The sequence below is a fragment of the Ranitomeya variabilis genome, chromosome 2 (assembly GCF_051348905.1).
Source record: "Ranitomeya variabilis isolate aRanVar5 chromosome 2, aRanVar5.hap1, whole genome shotgun sequence".
Lineage (NCBI taxonomy): Eukaryota > Metazoa > Chordata > Amphibia > Anura > Dendrobatidae > Ranitomeya > Ranitomeya variabilis.
In genome coordinates, this window is record NC_135233.1 from 599,272,564 (window position 1) to 599,296,347 (window position 23,784).

At 47.4% G+C, this 23,784-nt stretch overlaps 1 protein-coding gene across 4 annotated transcripts in view; it reads left to right on the top strand.

Annotated features, from left to right (window-relative positions):
• AP1G1 (adaptor related protein complex 1 subunit gamma 1) overlaps positions 1 to 22,959 on the top strand; it is a 65,329-nt gene extending 42,370 nt beyond the window's left edge. For all 4 annotated transcript variants that reach the window (XM_077288566.1, XM_077288567.1, XM_077288564.1 and 1 more), the window contains exons 10-23: positions 791 to 846; positions 941 to 1,054; positions 1,267 to 1,407; positions 1,506 to 1,560; positions 1,748 to 1,870; positions 4,080 to 4,169; positions 4,606 to 4,733; positions 4,843 to 4,947; positions 5,033 to 5,174; positions 7,265 to 7,391; positions 14,014 to 14,100; positions 14,192 to 14,352; positions 14,464 to 14,562; positions 21,306 to 22,959. In XM_077288566.1, coding sequence (XP_077144681.1) covers positions 791 to 846; positions 941 to 1,054; positions 1,267 to 1,407; positions 1,506 to 1,560; positions 1,748 to 1,870; positions 4,080 to 4,169; positions 4,606 to 4,733; positions 4,843 to 4,947; positions 5,033 to 5,174; positions 7,265 to 7,391; positions 14,014 to 14,100; positions 14,192 to 14,352; positions 14,464 to 14,562; positions 21,306 to 21,407 — 1,530 coding nt within the window. In that variant the 3' untranslated portion in view covers positions 21,408 to 22,959. The remainder of the gene's footprint in view (positions 1 to 790; positions 847 to 940; positions 1,055 to 1,266; positions 1,408 to 1,505; positions 1,561 to 1,747; positions 1,871 to 4,079; positions 4,170 to 4,605; positions 4,734 to 4,842; positions 4,948 to 5,032; positions 5,175 to 7,264; positions 7,392 to 14,013; positions 14,101 to 14,191; positions 14,353 to 14,463; positions 14,563 to 21,305) is intronic.
• The last annotated feature ends 825 nt before the right edge of the window (positions 22,960 to 23,784 follow it).

Below are 23,784 nucleotides of genomic sequence, written 5' to 3' on the forward strand. Positions count from 1 at the left end.
AGCAAAACGAGAAAAAAAAAAATCAAAAATTCTGAATTATGCTTTTTTTTGGTCACTGCAACATTGCAATAAAATGTAATAAGTGCTCAAAATATCATATCTATTCGAAAATGGTATCAATAAATACATCAGCTCAGGGTGCAAATGAAACCCTCACCCAGCCTCAGATCCCGAAAAAATTAGAACGCTGCAGGTCTCGGAAAATGGAGACAAAAGCAAAAAGCTATATGTTTGGTATCTGTGTACTTGTACTGACCTGGAGAATCATAATGCCCCCTAAGTTTTACCATATAGTGAACATGGTGAATAAAAAAACAAAAACAATTGTGGGATTTCACATATTTTGCAATTTCACCGGATTTTAATTTTTTTTTAAATGTTTTCCACTACACTATATGGTAAAATAAGTGGTGTCATTCAAAAGTACGATTTGTCCTGCAAAAAATAAAACCCTTATACGGCTATATTGACGGAAAAATAAAGTAATGGCGCTGGGAAGAAGGGGAGGAAAAAGCGAAAATATGGGGTTGAAGAGCTACAACGCTGCCCTATTCGCCAAGATGTTTTGTGTTAGCTTCTCCGATCCTTCACTCTTGACAATTATTCCACGTTTTACATCTCCCCCATCAATTCTTGTGCAATAGCACGGTGGAAGCAAACAATAAACTATACACTTCTTCAGAAAATGTGTGAAGTTATTGCCCGTGTCCCATGCCTCGCCTCTTGTTCCCCTCCGTTATATTTGTCTTCCCTAGTCCCAACATTTTTCTCATTTGTTCTTTTTCTTTAGGTTTTAGCAATTAATATTCTGGGACGGTTCCTATTAAATAACGATAAGAATATTCGGTGAGTACACATCACAGCAACATGGTCGCAAGAAAATGTGACAGCATGGATGCGGTTTGGATCATGGCGATGTCTCGTTTGTGTCCCCTTACAGCTATGTGGCTTTGACGTCTCTACTTAAAACCGTACAGACGGATCACAATGCAGTGCAGAGACACCGCAGCACCATCGTGGACTGTCTGAAGGACCTGGACGTCTCCATAAAGAGGTAGGAGCTGATTATTACATCTTGGACCACCGTGGTATAGATGCTGATCGGAGGGATTGACCTATGATGATTTCTGAGTGATCCATCGGCTGAGCTCCAATGCTGACACCAATATCTGAACACGTCCCGAGCTGTCTTTGTATGGCAGCTGTTTTCTTTTTTTCTGTATGGAGACATTACTGACCCCTTTGGTAAAACCTCTTGTTTTCTAGGCGAGCCATGGAGCTGAGCTTTGCATTAGTCAACGGCAATAACATCCGAGGTATGATGAAGGAGTTGCTTTATTTCTTGGACTCCTGTGAACCCGAATTTAAAGCCGATTGTGCATCAGGCATCTTCTTAGCAGCTGAGAAGTAAGTGATCTATGAAGGACTTGAACCGCGCACCACAAAATGCCGGAGATTATATATATATATATATATATATATATATATATTCATATTTCTTACAGATATGCTCCCTCGAAGCGATGGCACATAGACACTATTATGAGAGTCCTTACTACTGTAAGTATAATGATTAGATTCACCTCGCTGTAAATTCGCTGCGCTTTTATCAAACATATATATTTATATTTTTATACTGGTGCCTCTGTATGGAATAAAACAGCCAGATTTGCCGAAAATCAGTTCTGTTTCGATCTCCAGATGATTTCTCTTACTAATCTGATATGGTCTCGTTTTGTACTTGCAGGCTGGAAGCTACGTACGGGACGACGCCGTTCCTAATTTAATTCAGCTCATCACTAATAGCAATGAGATGCATGAATACACTGTACAGAAACTCTATAAAGCTATTCTAGACGACATCTCCCAGGTAGGCACCCATGCTCCTGCCTATGGAGAGTTTGTGGACATTTATGACAATTCGACAGGATATGCCATAAATGTCTAAAATATGCAGGTGCTGCTTCTGGGACCCAAACTTACCCCCGACCCCAATCCTGCTGTTACTCCAGCTGGATGCGTTAGTTACATCATGCAGGATGGGGGTCTGTGATTCCCTGCTCTGAAGAAATAGGGGTGGTCGCCAGATGTGAACAATGAATGATGTGTACAAATCCACTACAGGGACGAGACCTTATTGTTAGACTAAGGCAGAATTCATACGTCCATGCTTTCTAACGGACTGCATGGCAGTCATGTGTTTCACATCACAGTCCCATTCATTGACGTATGTGTGGTCCTCAAATTGGACCAAAGCCAAATATGTCTCCCCTTTTTTTTGAGACCAAATTTTCCTCTCAAAATACCCACCCCCTCTTCCAAAAAATTAAAGTTGACACTCTTGAAAATGTTCCTGACAATGAAGTATTTCTCCCAGAAAATGATTGCAATCACACGTTTTGTTATACACATGTTTATTTCCTTTGTGTGTATTGGAGCAACCCAAAAATAGAGGAAAAAAAGGCAAATTAGACATAATTTCACTCAAAACCAAAAACCCGCTTGACAACATTTTTGACACCCTCATCTTAATATTTAGTTGCACATCCTTTGGAATAAAAACTGCAATTGCTTCCTATAACCATCAACAAACTTCTTGCACCTCTCATTTGGTATTTTGGACCACTCTAGTTTTGTAAACTGCTCCAGGTTTCCCGTATTTTAAGATCTCCCCACAGGTGATCAATGGGATTTAGATCTGGACTCATTGTTGGCCACTTCTGAACTCTCCAGCGCTTTGTTTCCATCCATTTCTGGGGCTCCTTGAAGTATGTTTGGTGTCATTGTTCTGCTGGAAGACCCATGGCCTAGGACACAATGCCAGCTTTCTGACCCTGGGCACTACATTACCACCCAAAATCCTTTGGTAATCTTCAGATTTCATGATGTCTTGCACAGTCAAGTCACCTAGTGCCAGAGGCAGTAAAACAACCCAAAAACATCTCTGAACCTCCACCATATTTGACTGTAGGAAGTGTGTTATTGTCTTTGTAGCCCTCATTCCATTTTTGTTAACAGTAGAATAATATGCTTTACTAAAAAAGCTTTATTGTGGTCTCATCTGTCCACAAGACGCTTTTCCAGAAGGATTTTGGCTTACTCATGTACATTTTGGTAAACTGAAGTCTATTTTTTATATTTGTGTCAGCAGTAGGGTCCTCCTGGGTCTCCTGAATTTCCTTGGACCTTGATAGTGGGTGATTATCCACCATTAGGACTATCCTATGTTGCAACCTTTCATTCATTTTTCTCTTCCGTCCTCGTCCAGTGAGATGAGCTACAGTTCCATGGGTTGTAAACTTCTTGATTACGTTGCGCACCGTGGACACAGGAATATGAAAATATCTGGAGATGGACTTTAATCCTTGAGATTGTTGATATTTGTCAACAATTTTAGTTCTCAAATCCTCAGACAGTTCTCTTCTCCACTTTCTGTTCTCCATGCTTAGTGTGGCACACACAGACACACAATGCAATGATTGAGTCAACTTCTCTTTTTATCTGGTTTGAGGTGTGATTTTCATATTGTCCACACCTGTTACTTGCCACAGGCGAGTTTGAACGAGCATCTCATGCTTGAAAAAAAGGTGTTTACTCACAATTTTGGAAAGCTGCTATCAATTTTGTCCAGTCCATTTTTAGGGTTTTGTGTGAAATGATGTCCAATTTGTCTTTTTTTTTTGTGTTGCAGTACACACAAAGGAAATAAACGTGTATAACAAAACGTGTAATTTCAATAATTTTCTGGAAGAAATACTTCATTTTCTGGAACACTTTCAAGGGTGCCAACATTTTCAACCATGAGTGTATGAAGGAAACATGTTTTATTTGCAAGAGGAAAATTAAACTCAGACTTGAAATGACGGTGCAAAAATACTTAATATTTGAGAGACTTTTTTTTCTTATCAGATAAGAAAATAAATAAAAAATGTGGGTCATTCTTTTTTTTTTTTTTTAAATGACTTAATTAAAGGATTTTCCTGTCAATTCTCTGTATGACCACTAGGTGGTGCTGCTTTCCTCTGTATTTTATGGTGACTCTCTAGTCAGTTTTCTTTGACCTTTCTTGTCTTCTGCAGCAACCGCTGGTCCAGGTGGCGTCCTGGTGTATAGGAGAATATGGAGACCTGCTGGTATCGGGCCAATGCGAAGAGGAGGAACCTATCCAGGTACAACGTGTGGAGAAAGCTGTATAATGATTTTAGACATTTAAAGGGGTGTTCTCAAGTTTGGCAGGGGATAGGGGATAACTTTCCTTCTGCTGGGACCCCCATGATCCCGAAGTGTGAATGTAGTGATGGTCGATCATGCACACCTCCACTCCTTGACTGCCGGAGTCCACTCAAGCGCAGCATTTATTGGGCTCTGACAGTCCTTGTTAAAAATGAAGTGGAATTGTGTGTAATCAGTCACCACTCCATTCACACAAGCCTCGGTTCTCGGGATCGTTGGACCCCCATTGATAGGGAAGATACCACTTCCAAACTTGAGCATACCCCTCCTAATATGCCGTAGTGATTTTATCCAGAAAGGGGGTACAATTTTCTGGCATTTTCTGTGGCTATATATGAGCTAGACATTTTAAGTAGATTTATTCCTCACCAGGTCACCGAAGACGAGGTTCTGGATATTCTAGAGAGTCTCCTGATTTCCAACATGTCCTCCTCCGTTACCCGAGGCTTTGTCCTGACTGCCATCATGAAAAACTCCACTAGGTTCACGAACACTGTCAAGTAAGTACTAAGGATCGGTAGGAAGATCAGATCCGGCTGAGCTGCGCCAGGACCTTGTTTCTAGTTCTCTCTGATCATTTTCTAACTTAATCCTTCTTGATTTCTGCAGCCGCATAAAGAAAGTGGTTTCCATCTATGGCAGCAGCATTGATGTAGAGCTTCAGCAGAGAGCGGTGGAGTACAATGCTTTATTCAAGAAGTACGACCACATGAGGTGAGAAGAACGACTGCATCTGTAATTTGGGTTTGTAAACGCCATCCGGGGTCACTCCACAGATCTCATGCCTGCGGGTTTCTAGGTCTGCGCTTCTGGAGAGGATGCCCATCATGGAGAAGACCATGACGAATGGCCCTACCGACATAGCTCAAACTAATGGGGAAGCAGAACCTGGAATCATAGACACCAAACCCATTCCTTCTACTCAACAACCATCCAGCCAGGTGAGAACGCAGCGCTGCTGGTAAAGCTGTGTACTCGGCTATTTCTGGGCGACTGTAACAGGCAGCTTCTGAAATTATCCAGGTGACGGGGCACACTGCTTTTTGATCTATGGCATTTTTTTTATTTTATTTTTTGCGGTAAGAAGAGGACCAGACAGTGAGCAGCGGGGCGTCACACTCGGCGTATGTAAATACGGTCCGTTTTTTACGGCCGTAATACGCAGAAATGTTCCCAAAATAGTGATCCGTATGTCATCCGTAGGCAGGGTGTGTCAGCGTATTTTGCGCATGGCATCCTCCGTATGGCATCCGTACTGTGATATTTTCTCGTAGGCTTGCAAAACCGACATCTAATGGATTTATGTGCTCAAATGTTCGTTAAAATATATATATTTATATTCTGTACTTATATTTAATTCAGCGCTAGATATGTGAAAAGCCGGTAATTCAATTGCCGGCTTTTCATTTCTCCTTCCCAAACCCGACAGGATATGAGACATGGTTTACATACAGTAAACCATCTCATATCCCTTTTTTTTTTGCATATTCCACACTACTGTTAGTAGTGTGTATGTGCAAAATGTGGGCACTCTAGCTTGTAAAATAAAGGGTTAAATGGCGGAAAAAATTGGCGTGGGCTCCCGTGCAATTTTCTCCACCAGAGTGGTAAAGCCAGTGACTGAGGGCAGATATTAATAGCCTAGAGAGGGTCCATGGTTATTGCCCCCCCCCCCCCCCCCCCCGGCTACAAACATCTGCCCCCAGCCACCCCAGAAAAGGCACATCTGGAAGATGCGCCTATTCTGGCACTTGGCCACTCTCTTCCGACTCCCGTGTAGCGGTGGGATATGGGGTAATGAAGGGTTAATGTCACCTTGCTATTATTATGACACCTATCCATTATTAATCCAATAGTACGAAATGGTTAATAAAACACACACATTATTTACAAGTATTTTAATGAAATAAAGACACAGGTTGTTGTAATATTTTATTATACTGGTAATCCACCTGATGACCCTCGTTCTGTAACAAAGGAAAAATAAAAAAACAATATCTCATACCTTCCGATGCTCAGGTCAAGTTGGCTGGGGGCAGATGTTTTTAGCTAGGGGGGGCCAATAACCATGGACCCTCTCTAGGCTATTAATATCTGCCCTCAGTCACTGACTTAACCACTCTGGCGGAGAAAATTGCGCGGGAGCCCGTGCCAATTTTTTCCGCGATTTAACCCTTTCTTTACAAGCTACAGCGCCCAAATTTTGCACATACACACTACTAACATTAGTAGGGTGGAATATGCAAAAAAAAAAGGGATATGAGATGGTTTACTGTATGTAAACCATGTCTCCTATCCTGTTGGGTTTGTGAAGGAGAAATGAAAAGCCGGCAATTGAATTACCGGCTTTTCTATAGAACACCGCTGCGTATTTCTCGCAGGTCACACTGCTGGTCCGTGTGTAATCCGTATTTTTCTCGCCCCCATAGACTTTCATTGGCGATTTTTTTTTTGCGCATTATGGTGACAAACGCAGCATGCTGCGATTTTGTACGGCCGCACAAGACCGTATAATACTGATCAGTAAAATACGGCTGATAGGAGCTGGGACATAGGGAATCATTGGGCCGTGTGTTATGTGTATTTTACGGGTGTATTTTCTGCGCTCATACGTCCGTAAAACTCGCCAGTGTGACGCCGGCCTTAGTTGTTTTATTTAACCAATACTCACCTCTGGCCGCCCGCTGCTCACCATTTTGTCTTTTTTTTGTTTTCTATCTTTATGCATCCCGCATATCCAGCCTCTGCACTATAGACCATATTTATATCATTGGTGCATTAGGAATTGGAGATTATCACTCAGTTCATTTCTGAATTTGCATAATTTGGCGTTTTTTTCCTGGAAAGGGACATGTTTTCTCTACTGACGCTTCCTCTCAGAGGTCGGCTGCCCACACTATTGCTGTGCAGGGCCCGACAGATAATAAATGGAGACGGTACCAGAAAGGTGAACAGATGTGATCAATAGCAGCCGCTGCTGAGTCATCCAGACTTTGTATCTTCCAAAATACATCTGTTTTTCCTTTTACAGGCCAACGATTTATTAGATCTCTTAGGAGGAAATGATATTCAGCTGGTGATACCCACTGCGCCACCTCCGAAACAATCCACTGTGGGAGGAGAACTGCTAGATTTACTGGGCGATCTAAACCTTGGAGGTGAGTGATTGATGAGGGGAGCACGTCGGTAGGGGGGCTTCTGTTTGAAGCGTGACGTCAATGCTCCCAGAGTTATTTCAACTTCAGTTCAATAAAAAAAAAAGTGAGTCGGAAAAATACAAGCTGGTTGTGCAGACCGAGGACTCGTCTCCACCTCTGAAGTGCAAGCAGGAGAAAAGGAGATTTTTGTGTACTCACCGTAAAATCTCTTTCTCTTAGCCTCTAATTGGGGGACACAGGACCATGGGTGTTATGCTGCTGTCCACTAGGAGGCGACACTATGCATAATCTGAAAAAGATTAACTGTGGCTCCTCCTGTGCAGTATACACCCCTGGACGGCATCAGCCTTCTCCAGTTTTGTGCAAAAGCAGTAGGAGGAACGTAACATGAATAACATAATTATGCCTGTAAGAAGGCAACTATGTAACATGAATAACCTAATTATGCCTGTAAGAAGGCAACTATGTACGAGCTCAAGAAAACAATATGAGAACTCAACAGTTACAACGGCCCGGAAAGGGCAACAGGGTGGGAGCTGTGTCCCCCAATTAGAGGCTAAGAGAAAGAGATTTTACGGTGAGTACACAAAAATCTCCTTTACTCTGTCGCCTCATTGGGGGACACAGGACCATGGGACGTCCTAAAGCAGTCCCTGGGTGGGAAGCAATGGACGAATATTGTGCAGACAGGCCCCTATACTTAGGGCACCGCCGCCTGCAGGACATATCTACCCAAGCTCGCGTCCGCTGAGGACTGGGTATGAACCCTGTAGTGTTTAGTAAATGTGTGTAAGCTAGTCCCAAGTGGCCGCCTTACACACATGTTGTGCCGAAGCCTGGTGCCGAATGGCCCAGGAGGCCCCTACCGCCCATGTAGAGTGTGCCGTAATACCGGCTGGAAGAGGAGAATTCTTAAGGCGGTAGGCCTCTTGTATGGTGGATTTGATCCACCTGGCAAGGGTAGCTTTGGAAGCTGGCAGACCCTTGTGGCCGCCTTCTGGAAGGAGGAAAAGAGAATCAGACCTCCGGAAGGACGCAGTCCTAGACACGTATATACGCAATGCCCTGACAAGGTCAAGCGTATGCAGAGCCTTCTCCACTCTATGAACCGGAACCGGACAAAGGGATGGTAGTGAAATTTTCTCATTGAGGTGGAAGTCGGACACAACCTTCGGAAGGAAGGATGGGACCGTACGAAGAACTACCTTGTCCTGGTGAAAAGCCAGGAAGGGCCGTCTGCAGGAGAGTGCTGTCAGTTCAGACACCCTGCGTAGCGAGGTGATTGCCACCAGGAGAACCACCTTCTGGGAAAGAAGGCGGAGCGGGACCTCCTTAAGGGGTTCGAAGGGTGGTTCCTGCAATGCTGTCAGGACCAGGTTGAGGTCCCACGTTTCTAGTGGTCGTCTGTAGGGGGGAACCAATCGGGAAACCCCCTGAAGGAAAGTCCTTACTTGCGGCTTGGTAGCAATGCGCCTTTGAAAAAGCACTGAGAGGGCTGACACCTGGCTCTTAAGCGAGCCCAATGACAGCCTGGCCTCCAGACCCGATTGGAGAAAACCAAGTACTTTAGGTAGGGAATAAGGGAGTGGGATCTGGCCACGAGATTCACACCAGGTAAAGAAAGCTTTCCAGGTACGGTAATAAATCTTGGCAGAGGCTGGTTTCCGTGCTCTGATCATGGTTCCAATGACGTCCGTCGAGAGCCCTGCCTGGGTTAGAACCCAGGTCTCAAGGGTCACGCCGTCAAATTGAGAGCCCCTGAGTTCTGGTGGTAGAACGGGCCTTATGATAGAAGATCGTGGCGGTCGGGGGGCGTCTGCTGTGAGTTGTACGATGTCGGCGTACCATGTGCGTCTGGGCCAGTCCGGTGCAATTAGGATGGTTGGAACTCCCTCTTGTTTGATCTTCCTCACCACTCTGGATATCAGGGGGAGAGGTGGAAAAATATACAGAAGCTGGAACTGGGTCCAGTCCTGAACCAGAGCGTCTGCTCCGAGTGACCGCAGATCGTGTGTTCTGGCCATGAAGTTGGAGACCTTGGCATTGAAGTGGGATGCCATTAGGTCCACATCCGGGGTCCCCCAGCGGAGACAGATCTGTTGAAAAATTTCGGGATGGAGAGACCACTCTCCCGAGTCTATTCCTTGTCGGCTGAGGAAGTCTGCTTCCCAGTTGTCCACACCCGGAATGTGGACCGCCGAAAGAACCGACCCTGTGTCCTCCGCCCAGCGGAGGATGTGTGACACTTCTCGCATCGCCTGGGTACTGCGGGTCCCCCCTTCGTGATTCACATATGCCACAGCCGTGGCATTGTCCGACTGTATTCTGATGTGAGAGGCTGCCCTCAATGCCAGAAGGATGGCACGAATTTCCAGGATGTTGATGGGCATGGTCGCTTCCACTGGGGACCACTTGCCCTGTGGTGTAGGTGCACCGCACCCCAACCCGTCAGGCTCGCGTCGGTGGTCAGAACCTTCCATTGACCTGTGAGAAAGGATTTCCCCTTTGCTAGCGAGGTTGGCTTGAGCCACCAGTGCAGGGACCTCCTGGCTGACGGCGTTAGCTGGAACTCCCTGTCGAGAGAAAAGGGATTCCTGTCCCAGGACTTGAGAATGGCTAGTTGGAGAGGTCTGAGGTGAAACTAGGCAAATGGGACAGCTTCTATTGCTGCTGCTATCTTGCCGAGGACTCTCATGGCAAACCGGAGAGATCGAGGGGGTTTGCGGAGGAGGGTGCGAACTGCTAGTCGGAGAGCCAGTGCCTTGTCCTTGGGAAGGAGCACTAGACCCCTGGAGGTGTTGAATAACATTCCCAGGAAGGTCAGGGACTGACTCGGGGTTGGTGATGACTTTTGTAGGTTGATTAACCAGCCCATGCGACTGAGAGTATCGGTTGTGATTGAGACGCTGAGCTCGCAGTCCTTGAGGGTGGGAGCCTTGATGAGTAGATCGTCCAGGTATGGAACGACTACTATGCCTCTGGAGTGCAGGACGTCCATGGTGGCTGCCATGACCTTGGTGAACACTCTGGGAGCCGTGGCGAGTCCGAAAGGGAGAGCCACGAATTGGTAGTGGTCCTGGCCTATTGCGAACCTGAGAAACCTCTGATGGGCAGGTGCAATGGGTATATGCAGGTATGCGTCTTGTATGTCTATGGAGGCGAGATATTCTCCCTTCTCCATGGACGCAATGATGGACCGAAGGGACTCCATGCGGAAATGACGGACCCGTACATATTTGTTGAGCTGTTTTAGGTCTAGTATGGGTCATACGCTGCCTCCTTTCTTGGGAACTACGAACAGATTGGAGTAGAACCCTCGGAAGCGGTCGGTCGTGGGTACCGGTACTATGACTCCTGCTTGAAAAAGCGAGGAGACCGCTTGGTGGTAGGCACGAGCCTTGGCTGGCGGTTTTGGGGGGACAGAGAGGAAGAATTGGTCCGGTGGGTTGGAGGTGAAGTCTATTTTGTATCCGGAAGACACTAGTTCCATGACCCACCTGTCTTCTGTAATAGGCAGCCAGACTTGATGAAAGAGCAAAAGTCGGCCGCCTACTGGTGTGGTGTCTTCCGGAGTCCGTGAGTCATGATGAGGAGAAAGTCTGAGATTTTCCTCCTCTGGGCTTAGGCTGGCCTGCTTTTGACTGCCAGGTCTTGTCCGACCTTTGCGTCGATCGTGAGTTGTCCCTGCGTGGGGAACGGTTACGATTTTGTGCTGGACGCGAGACGGACCAGCCGGAGGTACTCCGAAAGGATCGGAATCGAGTTTAGTTACGCTTCTTGTAAGTGCGTTTAGGTTTCAGTTGGGGAAGAGAAGTACTCTTACCCCCGGTGGCGTTGGATATCATAGTGTCCAACTGTTCACTGAAAAGTCTCCCACTGAGGTAGGGGAGGTGCGTGAGGGACTTCTTTGAGGCTGCGTCCGCTTTCCATTCCCGCAGCCAGAGGATACACCGAATCGTGATGGCGTTTGATGCTATCCCCGCTACTCCCCTTGCTGAATCCAGAGCTGCATGGAGCATGTAGTCTGCTACAACTGCTATTTGAACCGCTTGGTCCGACAGCTCAGGAGCGGATGCTTGGAGAGCTTGTAAATTCTTCGCCCAGGCCAGAATGGCCTTGGCAGCCCAAACTGAGGCAAACGCGGGAGCCAAGGATGCCCCTGCTGCCTCGAAAATTGAACGAGCCATGCGTTCTACCTGCCGGTCTGCTGCGTCCCTGAGGGTTGAGCTATCTGGCAGTGAAAGGAGAGTCTGTGCTGCTAGCCTAGAGACTGGGGGGTCCACTTCAGGTGGATCTGTCCATTCCTTGGTGTCCTTCTGTGGGAAGGGGTACCTCGCCTCCAGATATTTGCGATTAGCGATTTTTTTCTCAGGCTGTGAGAGCTGCTTTTTAAGGATCGCCTTAAACTCTGGGTGGTTAGAGAAAACCTTAGGCGGCTTCAGAGGTCCTTCAAAGGAAATCTTATGTTCTGGGGCCTCTGGTGGCGGATCAGAAATGTCCAGCACCCGATGGATGGATGAAATTATGTCCTCAACTAGCGCTGTATTGCTAGGAGGGATTGGGATCAGGGACCCCTCCGTTTCTCTGTCCGAGTCAGAGTCGCAGATGCCTTCCGAATCCTGTGTATCACTGGGGCGTCCCCTGCTGAGTGGGCCGGGGAGGAGGCCTTCTCTGGTCGGGGATTGCGGAGATCTGCATCGTCTGTCCCTGGAATGGGACGGTCTAGATGACCTGGAGCTACGGTGTCTATCCCTAGAGGGGGATGACCGTGTGCTATGGGATGACGCAGATGGACTTGATCTATGGGTCCGCTTGCGTCCTGACCTAGACGTGGATGTGCCAGGGTCATCTTGTTCCTGAGTCAAGCTCTCCCTTTGCTGGGTAACGGTCATAGCCGGGGCATGACCCTGCAGAGCCTGAAGCAATGTGGAGGTTAGGTTATCTATAGATTGCGATATCTGAGTAGCCCATTCCGGCGTGGCATTAGACACCGAGGCATTGGCAGGGGCTTCTTGGAGCTCTGACACATTAGTTTGTATACAGTTCTGACAATGCGGGTAGGTGCTACTACTGGGGAGAGCGGTCCCGCAGGCTGTGCAGAATGCATAATAGCAGTTCTGCCTGGTTCTCTTGGACCTTGAGCCCGGCATAGTGCACAGAAGTGCTGCCAGCAGAGGACCTTACAGGGGTAGAGAAACCTATAGGGGAGCCTTATGGGTAATATGGATTCACAGCTGAGTAAAAAACCCAGCTGTGATCTTACCCCACCAGTGTGCCCCTAGGTCCAGCGCCGAAGATCCACAGTCCTGTGCCCCCCGGAGACTGGCTGCCTGGTCCTGGTCCTGCAGGCCGGGAGATGCAGGGTTAATCTGCAGCCGAAAATGGCTGCTGAGACAGAGAGGAAAGGAGGAGAAGGGGGCGGAGAGCTGGAAAACGGCGGCAAGGCTGTGTAAAAACGCGCCCTTTCTGTCTCGATCCACCCACTTTATGACACTGTAGAGTGTCATATTTGTCATCCGGGGGGCGGAGAGGAGGCGGCAGCTTCAGCTAGGCCGAAGCCAGGGCCTAAATTAGATGCCTGAGGCCCAGAAGGGCTCCAGGCCGGCGCGAAAGTCCGGGAGAGGGTCGGATCTGAACCGGACCCCTCCGGATTTAAAGGCAGGATGGCGGTGGGGCTATAAGCGGAAGGGGGAGCCCGGTAGGGGTCTCCCTGAGGCAGTATAGAGCTGGTGCTGCCGCAGAGACGGGCGCAGGGAGCCCTGTGTCTGTATGTGCCATGCCTGCCTGCACTCCCCCCGGCCCCAACAGGAGCCTGCAGCTGGGCTGGGGTCCCTGGATGCAGGCGCAGTGTGCTGGCCCATTGCTGGGAGCTGTAGAATGCTGCCTGTACAGGCCCTACCTGAGGTGTCTCAACCTAATACCCCCAGAGGGGGATAGGGAGGGTGCTGTTGTCACCTTCAGGGGCCTTTATCCTCGCCTCGACCTCAACCCAGAAACCAAAAGGAATTGGGGAAGGATGGGGGGGTCTCTACTTTGAACCAGCACCTGAGGGACTGGGGAAGGAGCAACATGGGGAATAGCCATCTCTACTTCAACTGGGCACCCCATAATAGGGGGCCGAGGAAGGAGCCATGCCGGGAGTCTCACAAGAGACCCTCTTTTCTTCATCTGTAATCCCGTCGGAAAAAAAGGAGTAAAAATCTTTTAGGTGTGACTCCTATGCGACACTAAGCAAAAACTGGAGAAGGCTGATGCCGTCCAGGGGTGTATACTGCACAGGAGGAGCCACAGTTAATCTTTTTCAGATTATGCATAGTGTCGCCTCCTAGTGTACAGCAGCATAACACCCATGGTCCTGGGTCCCCCAATGAGGCGACAGAGTAAAGGAAACCTGCTCTGTAATATAACATGAGGCTGTTGATTTAGGGTCTGGAAGCCGTGGTCCTTACATGAACCGGGAGACCGGCCTAAAGCTGCTGCCGTTTTTTAAAGTGGCTGTATTGCGACCGTTGTGTGGGACCCCAGATTGATTGCCAAAAAGGACAATTTTGATTTATTGATTCAATAAATATACTCATTTATCTGTCGATTTTAATTATAATTTCTTTCCTCATCCCATCAGCTCCTCCAGCAGCGCTCCAGCAGATGCCTGCACCCCAGCTCCTGCTAGATGGACTGTCAGTGCAACCTCTATTCAATGAAATATCAGGTCTGTACAAAAGCCCCCCCCACATATACTAAAATATTAAAGGTCGGGTAGGTATCAGCTTATCGGAGCCATTCTTCTCATCTCTCCGCAGGTATTCCACCCATCATTGCTTACAACAAGAACGGCCTGAAAATAGACTTCAGCTTTGAGCGATCCAGCACGAACGCCAGCGTGACGGTGATCACAACCCAAGCGTTCAACAGCACAGACAGCGAGATGACGGACTATGTGTTCCAGGCGGCCGTACCAAAGGTATCTCTTACAGGGGTTACACAGCGTCGCCTTTGTCCTCGTATTTGCTCTTTTTAGACTCCGAGGCTTCGGGCCAAGAACACTCACTTATCGGTGCATGTTTTGTTCCAGACGTTCCAGCTTCAGCTCCTATCTCCGACCAGTAATGTCCTTCCACCCTTCAACGCTGGTAGTGTCACGCAGGTCATTAAGGTTCTGAACCCACAAAAGGTGAATATCGACGCTTTTTATTTCTTTTTAAAGGTGGTTTCTGAAAAAATGTAATTTCTGCAATTTTCCGATATATCTTTGGTATCACTCTGTCAGCTATCAGGATCACTGCTTGCTGTAAACTTGGCTTCTAGTGGTTGGAAATCTATCCTGGTCATGTAAATGGGCTTCAATTAAAACCCGCCGTGAACTTGGTGCCCGTTACTTAACCCCTTAGCTTATATGGGTGTACGGGATGGATGGAGCGGACTCATGAATCTAAGCTGCAGGTGTCGATTGCTGTGATTTAACAACTTGAATGCTGCCGTCAGTCTGTCGACAGCGGCATTTAACTGTCTAGATTGCATGTTAGGATCCCTTGCAATGCAAATGTGGGGTCCTGATGGGGTGCAGTATATAGTACAAGTGATCCAATGATCCCAGATTAAATAAAAAAGTAAAAATATTAACTAAAAGTTTCTTAACATATAAAAATATGAATCGCTCCCCTCTTTGTAAAAACAAAAAATAAATTAAAAAATGATTTCTTTTTACAAGGGATTAAATAAAAAAATAAACATATTCAGTATCGCTGCATCCATAAAGGTTCATATAAAGCTAAATAAATCGGCAATTATGGTAACTGCTGTAAGGAGAGGAAAATTGAAATGCCAGAATCAGTGGTTCCCCCGCCTCTGCCTCAGAAAAACAATAAAGGCACCCCAAAATGTTAGACAAAACAGCTCACCATGCAAAAAGCAAACCTTCACACAGCGCCATTAATAGAAAAATAGTTACGGATCTCGGAAGACGGCGAATAAAAAAAAAAATAATAATTTTTTTGTATTTTATTTTTCTCCTTCGCCTCATTGGGGGACACAGACCATGGGTGTATGCTGCTGCCACCAGGAGGCTGACACTAAGTGATACAAAGAAAGTTAGCTCCTCCCCTGCAGTATACACCCTCCTGCTGGCTCCCAGCTAACCAGTTCTTGCTTAGTGTCTGTAGGAGGCACACGGGTCTGTTTCAGACCCCAACGTTTTTATTTAATTTTTTACTTTTCTGTAAATTTTTATTTTTTAATTAACAGAGTGAAGGGGGCGACGGTTCCTTTCAAGGTTTCGATCTCCCCCGAACCATCAACAGGCGAGCACGGCGAGTATACCTCCCCGTACCCTCTCCTGCGACGTGGGAAGCCATGCCTGAGCTCAGTTCAGGGGCGACGGTTCCTTTCATGGTCCCGATCTCTCCACACCAGCAGCAGGCGACCACATGGAGTGTCGCCTCCATGTATCCTCTCCTGGAGCCAGGCCTAATGCCGGACAACTGGCCCTGTCCACCAGGTTTTACCCTCGGCTGTACAGAGGCCCCTCTCTATGGCGTCCGAGCAGCCCCCACTGTCCCACCACTGTGAAAGCGGATGGCACAAAGAGGCGGACGGTTCCTCTCCACCTCCCTAACATACGGATGATGGATTGAGGTTTATCCCTGCACCGTCCACGCTGCACAGAACAGCGCTGAAACCCACATCCGCGGCGGCTCCATGCCGGGACGCGCAGCGATGGTGAGTAGATCGATCTTCAGAGGGATATCCACATGCTGACAGGCAGCCTCAGCCACTTTCCTGTGGCCCACCTCTCTGAGGTAACGCTCTGGCCAGCTGCAAAAATTTAGCCCCTGGCTTCGGCCGATGTGTAGGCCGCATCCTGGAAGTTTCGCCTGAAACGCCCCGCTGGTGTCGCCCGCCTGCTACAGAAACTTAGGCCCCGGCTTGGGCCTATTCAACATCGTGTCCGTGGCTCCGCCCCCTGAGTTGGCGCTTCTCGCTCTCTGCGAGATTTTATCAACTCTGCAACTCACGGTGGCCATCTTGGTCCACCCGGCCGGTTCACACTGGGGCAACGATTTTTAGCATTAAAGGGGCACATCCACTCTACATCACAATGACCGGTATTCCCTTGTCTTAAAGGTGCATGACCAGTATTCCCTGGTCTTAAAGGCACTCGGCCAGTATTCCCTGGTCTTAAAGGCGTATGACAAGTATTCCTTGGTCTCAAAGGCGCATGTCCATTATTGTCTGTTCTTAAAGGCGCATGCCCAGTATTCTCTGTTCTTAAAGGCGCATATCCAGTATTGTCTGGTCTTAAAGGCGCATGTCCAGTATTGTCTGGTCTTAAAGGCGCATATCCAGTATTCTCTGTTCTTAAAGGCGCATGTCCAGTATTCTCTGTTCTTAAAGGCGCATGTCCAGTATTCTCTGGTCTTAAAGGCACATGTCCAGTATTGTCTGGTCTTAAAGGCGCATGTCCAGTATTGTCTGGTCTTAAAGGCGCATGTCCAGTATTCTTTGTTCTAAAAGGCGCATGTCCAGTATTCCCTGGTCTTAAAGGCGAATGACCAGTGTTCCTTGATCTTAAAAGCTCATGACCAGTATTCCCTGGTCTTAAAGGCGCATGACCAGTATTCCCTGGTCTTAAAGGCGCATGACCAGTATTCCCTTGTCTTAAAGGCGCATGACCAGTATTCCCTTGTTTTAAAGGTGCATGACCAGTATTCCCTTGTCTTAAAGGCGCATGACCAGTATTCCCTGGTCTTAAAGGCGCATGACCAGTATTCCTTGGTCTTAAAGGCGAATGACCGGTATTCCCTGGTCTTAAGGGCGCATGATCAATCTGAGGAGCCCTCCGCCGCCAACCCCAGCTTATCCTCTAGTTCCCCTCAGTGGACTTCGTCACTGACCGCAATCCATGGTTCTCTGACCAAGAGATTAAATCCCCTCGGGTACCCTCTGTGGCCCGGAGTGCTTGCAGGACTGATATACATGGTCCCTATCCTACATGGGAGCCGTCGGCTAGCAGGGGCCGCAAGTATTCTAGAAACGTACAGGCGTCTTGAAACATACAGGCATCTAGAAAACGGAAGTTTTCGTTTCCTGCTCCCTCACCAATGATTTGATAACAACAAGGCTCTGATTATATGATTGGATATTGCCTGAACTTGCCAGAGCTTCAGAGACGAGTAACCAATCTCGGTACATTGACGAAGACTCTGGTTCTGCTCTAGACTACGCAGTGTCCTTCATAAGGAGTTCACTGGACAGAAGCCTCTACGTGGGATGCCATGCCTGGCCTGATTTTTAAGGGCGACGGGTCCTTTTAAAGGGCCCCGATCTCCCCACACCATCAACAGACGAGCACATGGAATGTCGCCTCCATGTTTCCTCTTCTGCATCCAGGCCTAACGCCAGACAACCTGTCCTGTCCTCCGGAAACCTGAACTCTGTGGATATACAGAGGCACCCTTTTTTGGCGTACGAGCACCCCCCTCTGCATCACCACTATTTAGCGGATGATGCAAGAAGGCGGACAATTCCTCTCCACTTCCCTGTTAAGAGGATGATGGATCGAGGGTTCCTAAGTTTTATTTCTGCACTGTCAAAAGAGAGCGGCGATGGCAAGAGACTATGACCTGCTGGATGCAGCTGCACATTACGCCATGGGGTAGATTAACTGGGTAGAATCTCCTGTGGTATACCTACCAGTATCCCTACCTGATAGGTCATCAATTAAAAATACCACGGACTGTCAGATAGCAAATCTGGTTCGTCCCGTCTTGCGCCTTCGGGTTCAGCTCTCGATCTTCCCTAGCCGCCGCATGGATTAGACCTTATCTACCTTGATTCACACCAGTAACAACTGGCCAATCAAATCTTTTGAGCGGGAGACTGACAAAGGATTGTTTAAGGATTGTCCAGCACAGTCTAGACTGACCCTGGACCTCAAACTTCTAACAACCTTTGACATGGTCCTCCTTCTTCGGATGGAGTTCCTCAGCTCAGTCCTTACTTCAACAGAACAAGGTGCAGTTTTTTTTTTTGTTTTGTTTTTTTTTTCGGCATCCATCGACACTCGGGATGCTTAACCTTCGCCTTTCCATCCGTGAACAGCATTTTCAAGTCACAACCTTGTCCTTCGGCCTTGCTTCCGCACCCAGAGTGTTCGCACAGGTCATGGCGGATGTCATGTTTTCTCTTGCACCCTAGAGGCGTGCTCGTCCTGCCCTGTTTGGTCGACTGTCTAGCCGCCCTTCCAGTACTACGCTGAGTCGTCTATATCACTTGCGATACCCTCTCACCTGGACTGGCAGCTACACTTAAACAAATTCTCCTCATTTCCAGCCCAGCAGATATCCTTTTTGAGGATAATCCTGCACACTTCTAGAAGGCTGGTAATTCTCCCTCGAGACAAGGTCATGGCCCTTCAACAGGGATCTCGCGCAAGGAGAGTTCTGAGGGCTTGATTACTCTCCCCCTCATTTCATTCGATTTGCTAGGAGAGTTCTGAGGAAAAATGGTGACGACAATGGAAGCGGTTTCCTTCGCTCCGCTCTTTTTCAGCAAGTCAAAAAGACTTTCAGGCGATAGTCTCTGAGCTCCTTCTTCATCCAGGGCCTTTCTCCTGGTTCAATGGTTATTAGTAACTACCAATGCCAGTCTTCCTCTCCCTATCATTGCTCTGGAGATCCGAACGGTAGTCCTACAGCAGGTCCACTGCCTTCTGGCGGGTCACCCTATCCAAATTCAATTGGATAATGCCACGGCAGTGCCATACGTCAATCATCTAGCAGGTACCCATGGCCAGGCGCCATGACCGAGATACCTCACATTCTATGATGGGCCGAGATCTATCATTCAGTGATCTCGGCAGTATATATCCCAGGAGTAGAACTCTGGACGGCAAACAAATTCAGCCATCAGGGTTCCGCCTCAAGTCAGTGGGAACTTCCCCCCGAGGTCTTCCATCACATCTGCCTTCACTGGAGCTCTCCACTTGTAGGTCGGATGACGTCCAGACCGAATGCCAATGTACTCGTGTTCGTGGTTCGGCCTCGAGATCCAAGAGCCATCGCACTCCATGCTCTGGTTCTGCCGTGGTACCAGTTTCCATAACTCTCCTTCCACTACTTCTGAAAGCCTTTCGGAAGCAGAAAGGGGCCCCAGCGATCCTCCGAGATTCGCATTGACTACGTCAGTTTTTTTGTTTGCGGAGCTAGTATCATCCCGCCTTATCGCAGCAAAACTGCAATTAGGGACTTTCTCACAGGAAGTTTTCACACGTAGTTCTTCCCTATCGCATACCGTTAGGTCATTGGGACCTTAATGATCCTAGGAGTCTTACAGTAGACTTCTTTTCATCCGAGCAGACTTTACTATCAGGGAAAGTCGCCCTTTTTTCTCTGCGATATCCTCACTATGACGAGTCTTTGGAGCTAGCTGTTCTGCTCTTTCAGGTTTTTTTCCCTTATTACCTTCAAGGCAAGGTTGTCCTCAGGCCATCCCCTTCACTTCTTACCAAGGTGGTAATGTATTACCACTGTTATGAGGGCATAGATCTTCCCTCATCTCTTTCGGCACCAGTCCACAAAATGGAACGAGTTCCCCATATTCTGGACGAAGTGAGTGCTCTGAGTAGGTACGTCTCGAGGACGGCGTCCTTCCGACGGTTGGACTCTTTATTTGGGCTTCCTGACGGTAGAGGAAGGCTTCCTGACGTTTTCAGGAAGGGTTTAGCCATTTCATCGGCCATGCTAACATGGTGAATCCGTTTCACCATCCAGGAGTCCTTCCATGCTAGATGTCAGCCTATCTCCCTGTCTGTCGAGGGTTCTAGGCACCAGGCGTCGGCAAGGCACGCCTGCAAGCTTGCGGATTCGTCCAGTCCGCATGCATTGTTGAAGCACTATAATTCCCACACTTCCACAGATGTGAGTCTGGGCAGGCGGACTCTGCAGGCCGCAGTGGCGCACTTGTAAGTAGCGGTTACACGGCCTAATCTGATGTTGTCCCCACCCAGGGACTGCTTTGGGACATCCCATGGTCTGTGTCCCCCAATGAGGCGAAGGAGAAATAGGGATTTTTGTGTACTCACCGTAAAATCCTTTTCTCCGAGCCATTCATTGGGGGACACAGCTCCCTCCCTATTATTAGTTGTACTTGTTTTTATCATTTGATATGTTATACTCTCATATATAATGTGACATGCTATACGCTTATATGTTGTTATTGATCTCCTACTGCTTTTGCACCGAACTGGTTAGCTGGGAGCCAGCAGGAGGGTGTATACTGCAGGGGAGGAGCTAACTTTCTTTGTATTACTTAGTGTCAGCCTCCTGGTGGCAGCAGCATACACCCATGGTGTCCCCCAATGAATGGCTCGGAGAAAAGGATTTTACGGTGAGTACACAAAAATCCCTATTTTGACAGTTTTGCAGTTTCTTCCCCTTTAAATATAAACCCCCCCCAAATGTTTGGTATCTCTGTAATCATGCTATCCCAAATTATTATGTTACCAGGTCATTTTTTACTGCACAGTGAACGCTATGATGACAAAACCAAAAAAACGGAATAAATGTGGGATATTTTTTTCCCCTGATTTCACCATACTTGATTCTCCTTATATTCAGCACATCATATGGTGCCATCCAACACTACAACTGGTCCTGTAGGAAAACCCACACACACCCTCATATGTATCTGTAGATGGAAAATCAAAAACGAGACATCTCGTGAAAGGCAAGGAGTAAAACAAAAGCGCAAAAAATGTCTCGGTCATGAAGGGAATAAACAGCGCAGTCTTGTAAGCAAAAAAATGAATTGCTTGAAAAAGTTTGTAGTAACTTTTTACTGCACAAACCATAACTTTTTTTTTTCCTACCAAAAGTGAAAGAAAGAAATGATCTAATGTTGTTTCTTTGTTCCTTGCAGCAACAGCTGCGCATGCGGATCAAGCTGACGTATAACCATAAGGGCTCGGCTATGCAGGACCTCGCTGAAGTCAGCAACTTCCCCCCTCAGTCCTGGCAATAAGACTGCGCTGTGTCTACTCAACCCCCCCACCCCACCCAAGATGAAGGAACTCTGGGCTGGAGCCTCTGCCCTCGGATTGCCAACAATTGCACTTTGGGTCTCGGGGAAGCTGAAAAGGTTGAAGGACATTCTGCAACCGAGTGAAGCAACGAACGCGACGCAAGGCGAGGACACTGCTGCCTCTCAACACGAGGAGCAGCCTGGCCTCCTTCAACCCCCGCACCCTTTCCCGCCGGGAATTAGAGTTGATTTTTCCCAGGCCGGATCACATGGGATTATTATTATTATTTTTTTTTTTTTTGTTCATCTCCTTCTTCTTTTTTTTTTTTTCTCCTCTGTACATTCCTGCAGACATGTTTCCACTCACACCCGCACCCACTCGCCTTCCAGGCTCCTCCTCTTATTCTCTTTCTCCCGGAGAGAATTTACTTGTTTTTAGAATATTATTAAATTGTACAAAAAACAAACCCTGATCCTGGGGATGAATCGCTGCCCCCTTTCTTCTGGATACTTAAGTGCTAGTTCTGCAGCCCCCCTTTACCCTGCCCCCAATCTGCTGCCCTGATAGTAACCTTTATGTAATTTACTGCTGTGTCCGGGTTACAGTGCCTCACGCTGGTTGTACTGGGTATAGCGCAGGGGCACCAGTGAATGCTGCAGAAAAGCTCATCCCGGATCCCTGTGGACATGTACATGAGACATTGATGGTACCGATACGGTGACTGTCAGTAGGTCGGCTGCACAGATGGCAAGGAGCCCGAATATTCAGTGTCTGACTTTTTTTTTTTTTTTTCTTTAGTTGCCGCTAATTTCTTTAGTCATTTTCTAGATTGGCTAAGAAAACCGTAAGGCGGCTTCACCTCCCAAATGAAATGATTATGTAAATAAAGAGGGAAGTGTCGGTCTCGGTGGGAATCACTCCAGACCCCCTAAATGGACACGGTTACGGTTTTACAAAAAAGTGGATCATCCATTAAGAACAAATGCAGAAAAAGAGAGGAGCCACCACATCTGCGCTCACCCCCCGAGTCCCGGGTGGCCTCTTGCTTAGCAGTCTCCTAATTTTTGGACACACGTTATACTTGCCACATGCTGGTACTCTCTGTTTTTAAGTCTCTTCGAGGGGCCGATCACTCCCCTCCGCCCCACCACGTAAAAATCATCTTTTTTTTTTCCCCCCTTTTTCAGTAAGTTACAACTTTCTTAACGACTCTTCTTACCCCCCTCCCCTGCCTTTCAATCTACCCCTTGATGGCCTCATTGGAAGGAAGATCCAAAATATTCCATCTGCGAAGTGGGGTTGGACAACAAAGGAACTGCTATGTTACCGCAGACTTTTTTTTTTTTTCTTTGGAGATGGAAAAGCAAACTTGTAAAAAAATTAAAAAAAAAGTAAAATAAAAAAAGTCAATGGGGGAGCATTAAAGGGTGTAAACATTTTCATGGGTTACTAGACTGCTGTGTATTATCGTTTTTTTTTTGTTTGTTTTTTTTGGTTGAAGCAAATTCTGAAAAGTGACTAATAGAGTTAAAAATAAAAAAAATAATCGGACTTCGAATATGGCTTGTATTATACTTGTCAGGAGTGGTGGGGGGTGGTCTCCAAACCTGATTTGTGCTGGTTTAGCCATTGTATAGTTAAATGGCTTATCCACTATTTGGATATTCATTATCTGTCCGTAGTACAATTCAGATCGGTGTGAGTCTGGGCACTGCCAGCATGGCGTCCTGTGATGCCAAAAATATTGACACAACAGTTGTCATGTGATGGCGTTCATTCATGGGTTGCACTGTGACCCCACAGACATTCATTACATGCATCGTTAACATGCTCTACATGTCAGATCTCAGTATTTCTGACACAGAACTCCAAATACCCTGCAGAGTTAAATTCTAAGACTCTGCTTTTCTGCTGCCACCACTAAAGGACGCTCCAGAGCTTACTGCATACTGTTACTTAGCAATTCTTTCCTTGGTGCTCCCCCTACTGGTGGCTACATATAATTTAGAGTTTCGGCCACCGTTATAGATCTACTATATAATTGTCTAAGGTCCACTTCCGTCTTTCTGTCTGTCTGTATTGGAAATCCCAAGTCGCTGATTGGTCGTGGCTGTTTTGCCACGACCAATCAGCGACGGGCACAGTCCGGCGGCAAAATGGCCGCTCCATAATCCCCGCTCACACAGGGTTAATGGCAGCGTTCGCGGACCGCGTTATGCTGCGGTGTAACGCACTCCGTTAACGCTGCTATTAACCCTGTGTGACCAACTTTTTACTATTGATGCTGCCTATGCAGCACCAATAGTAAAAAGATCTAATGTTAAAAATAATAAAAAAATACAGTTATATACTCACCGTCCGTCGGCCCCTCGGATC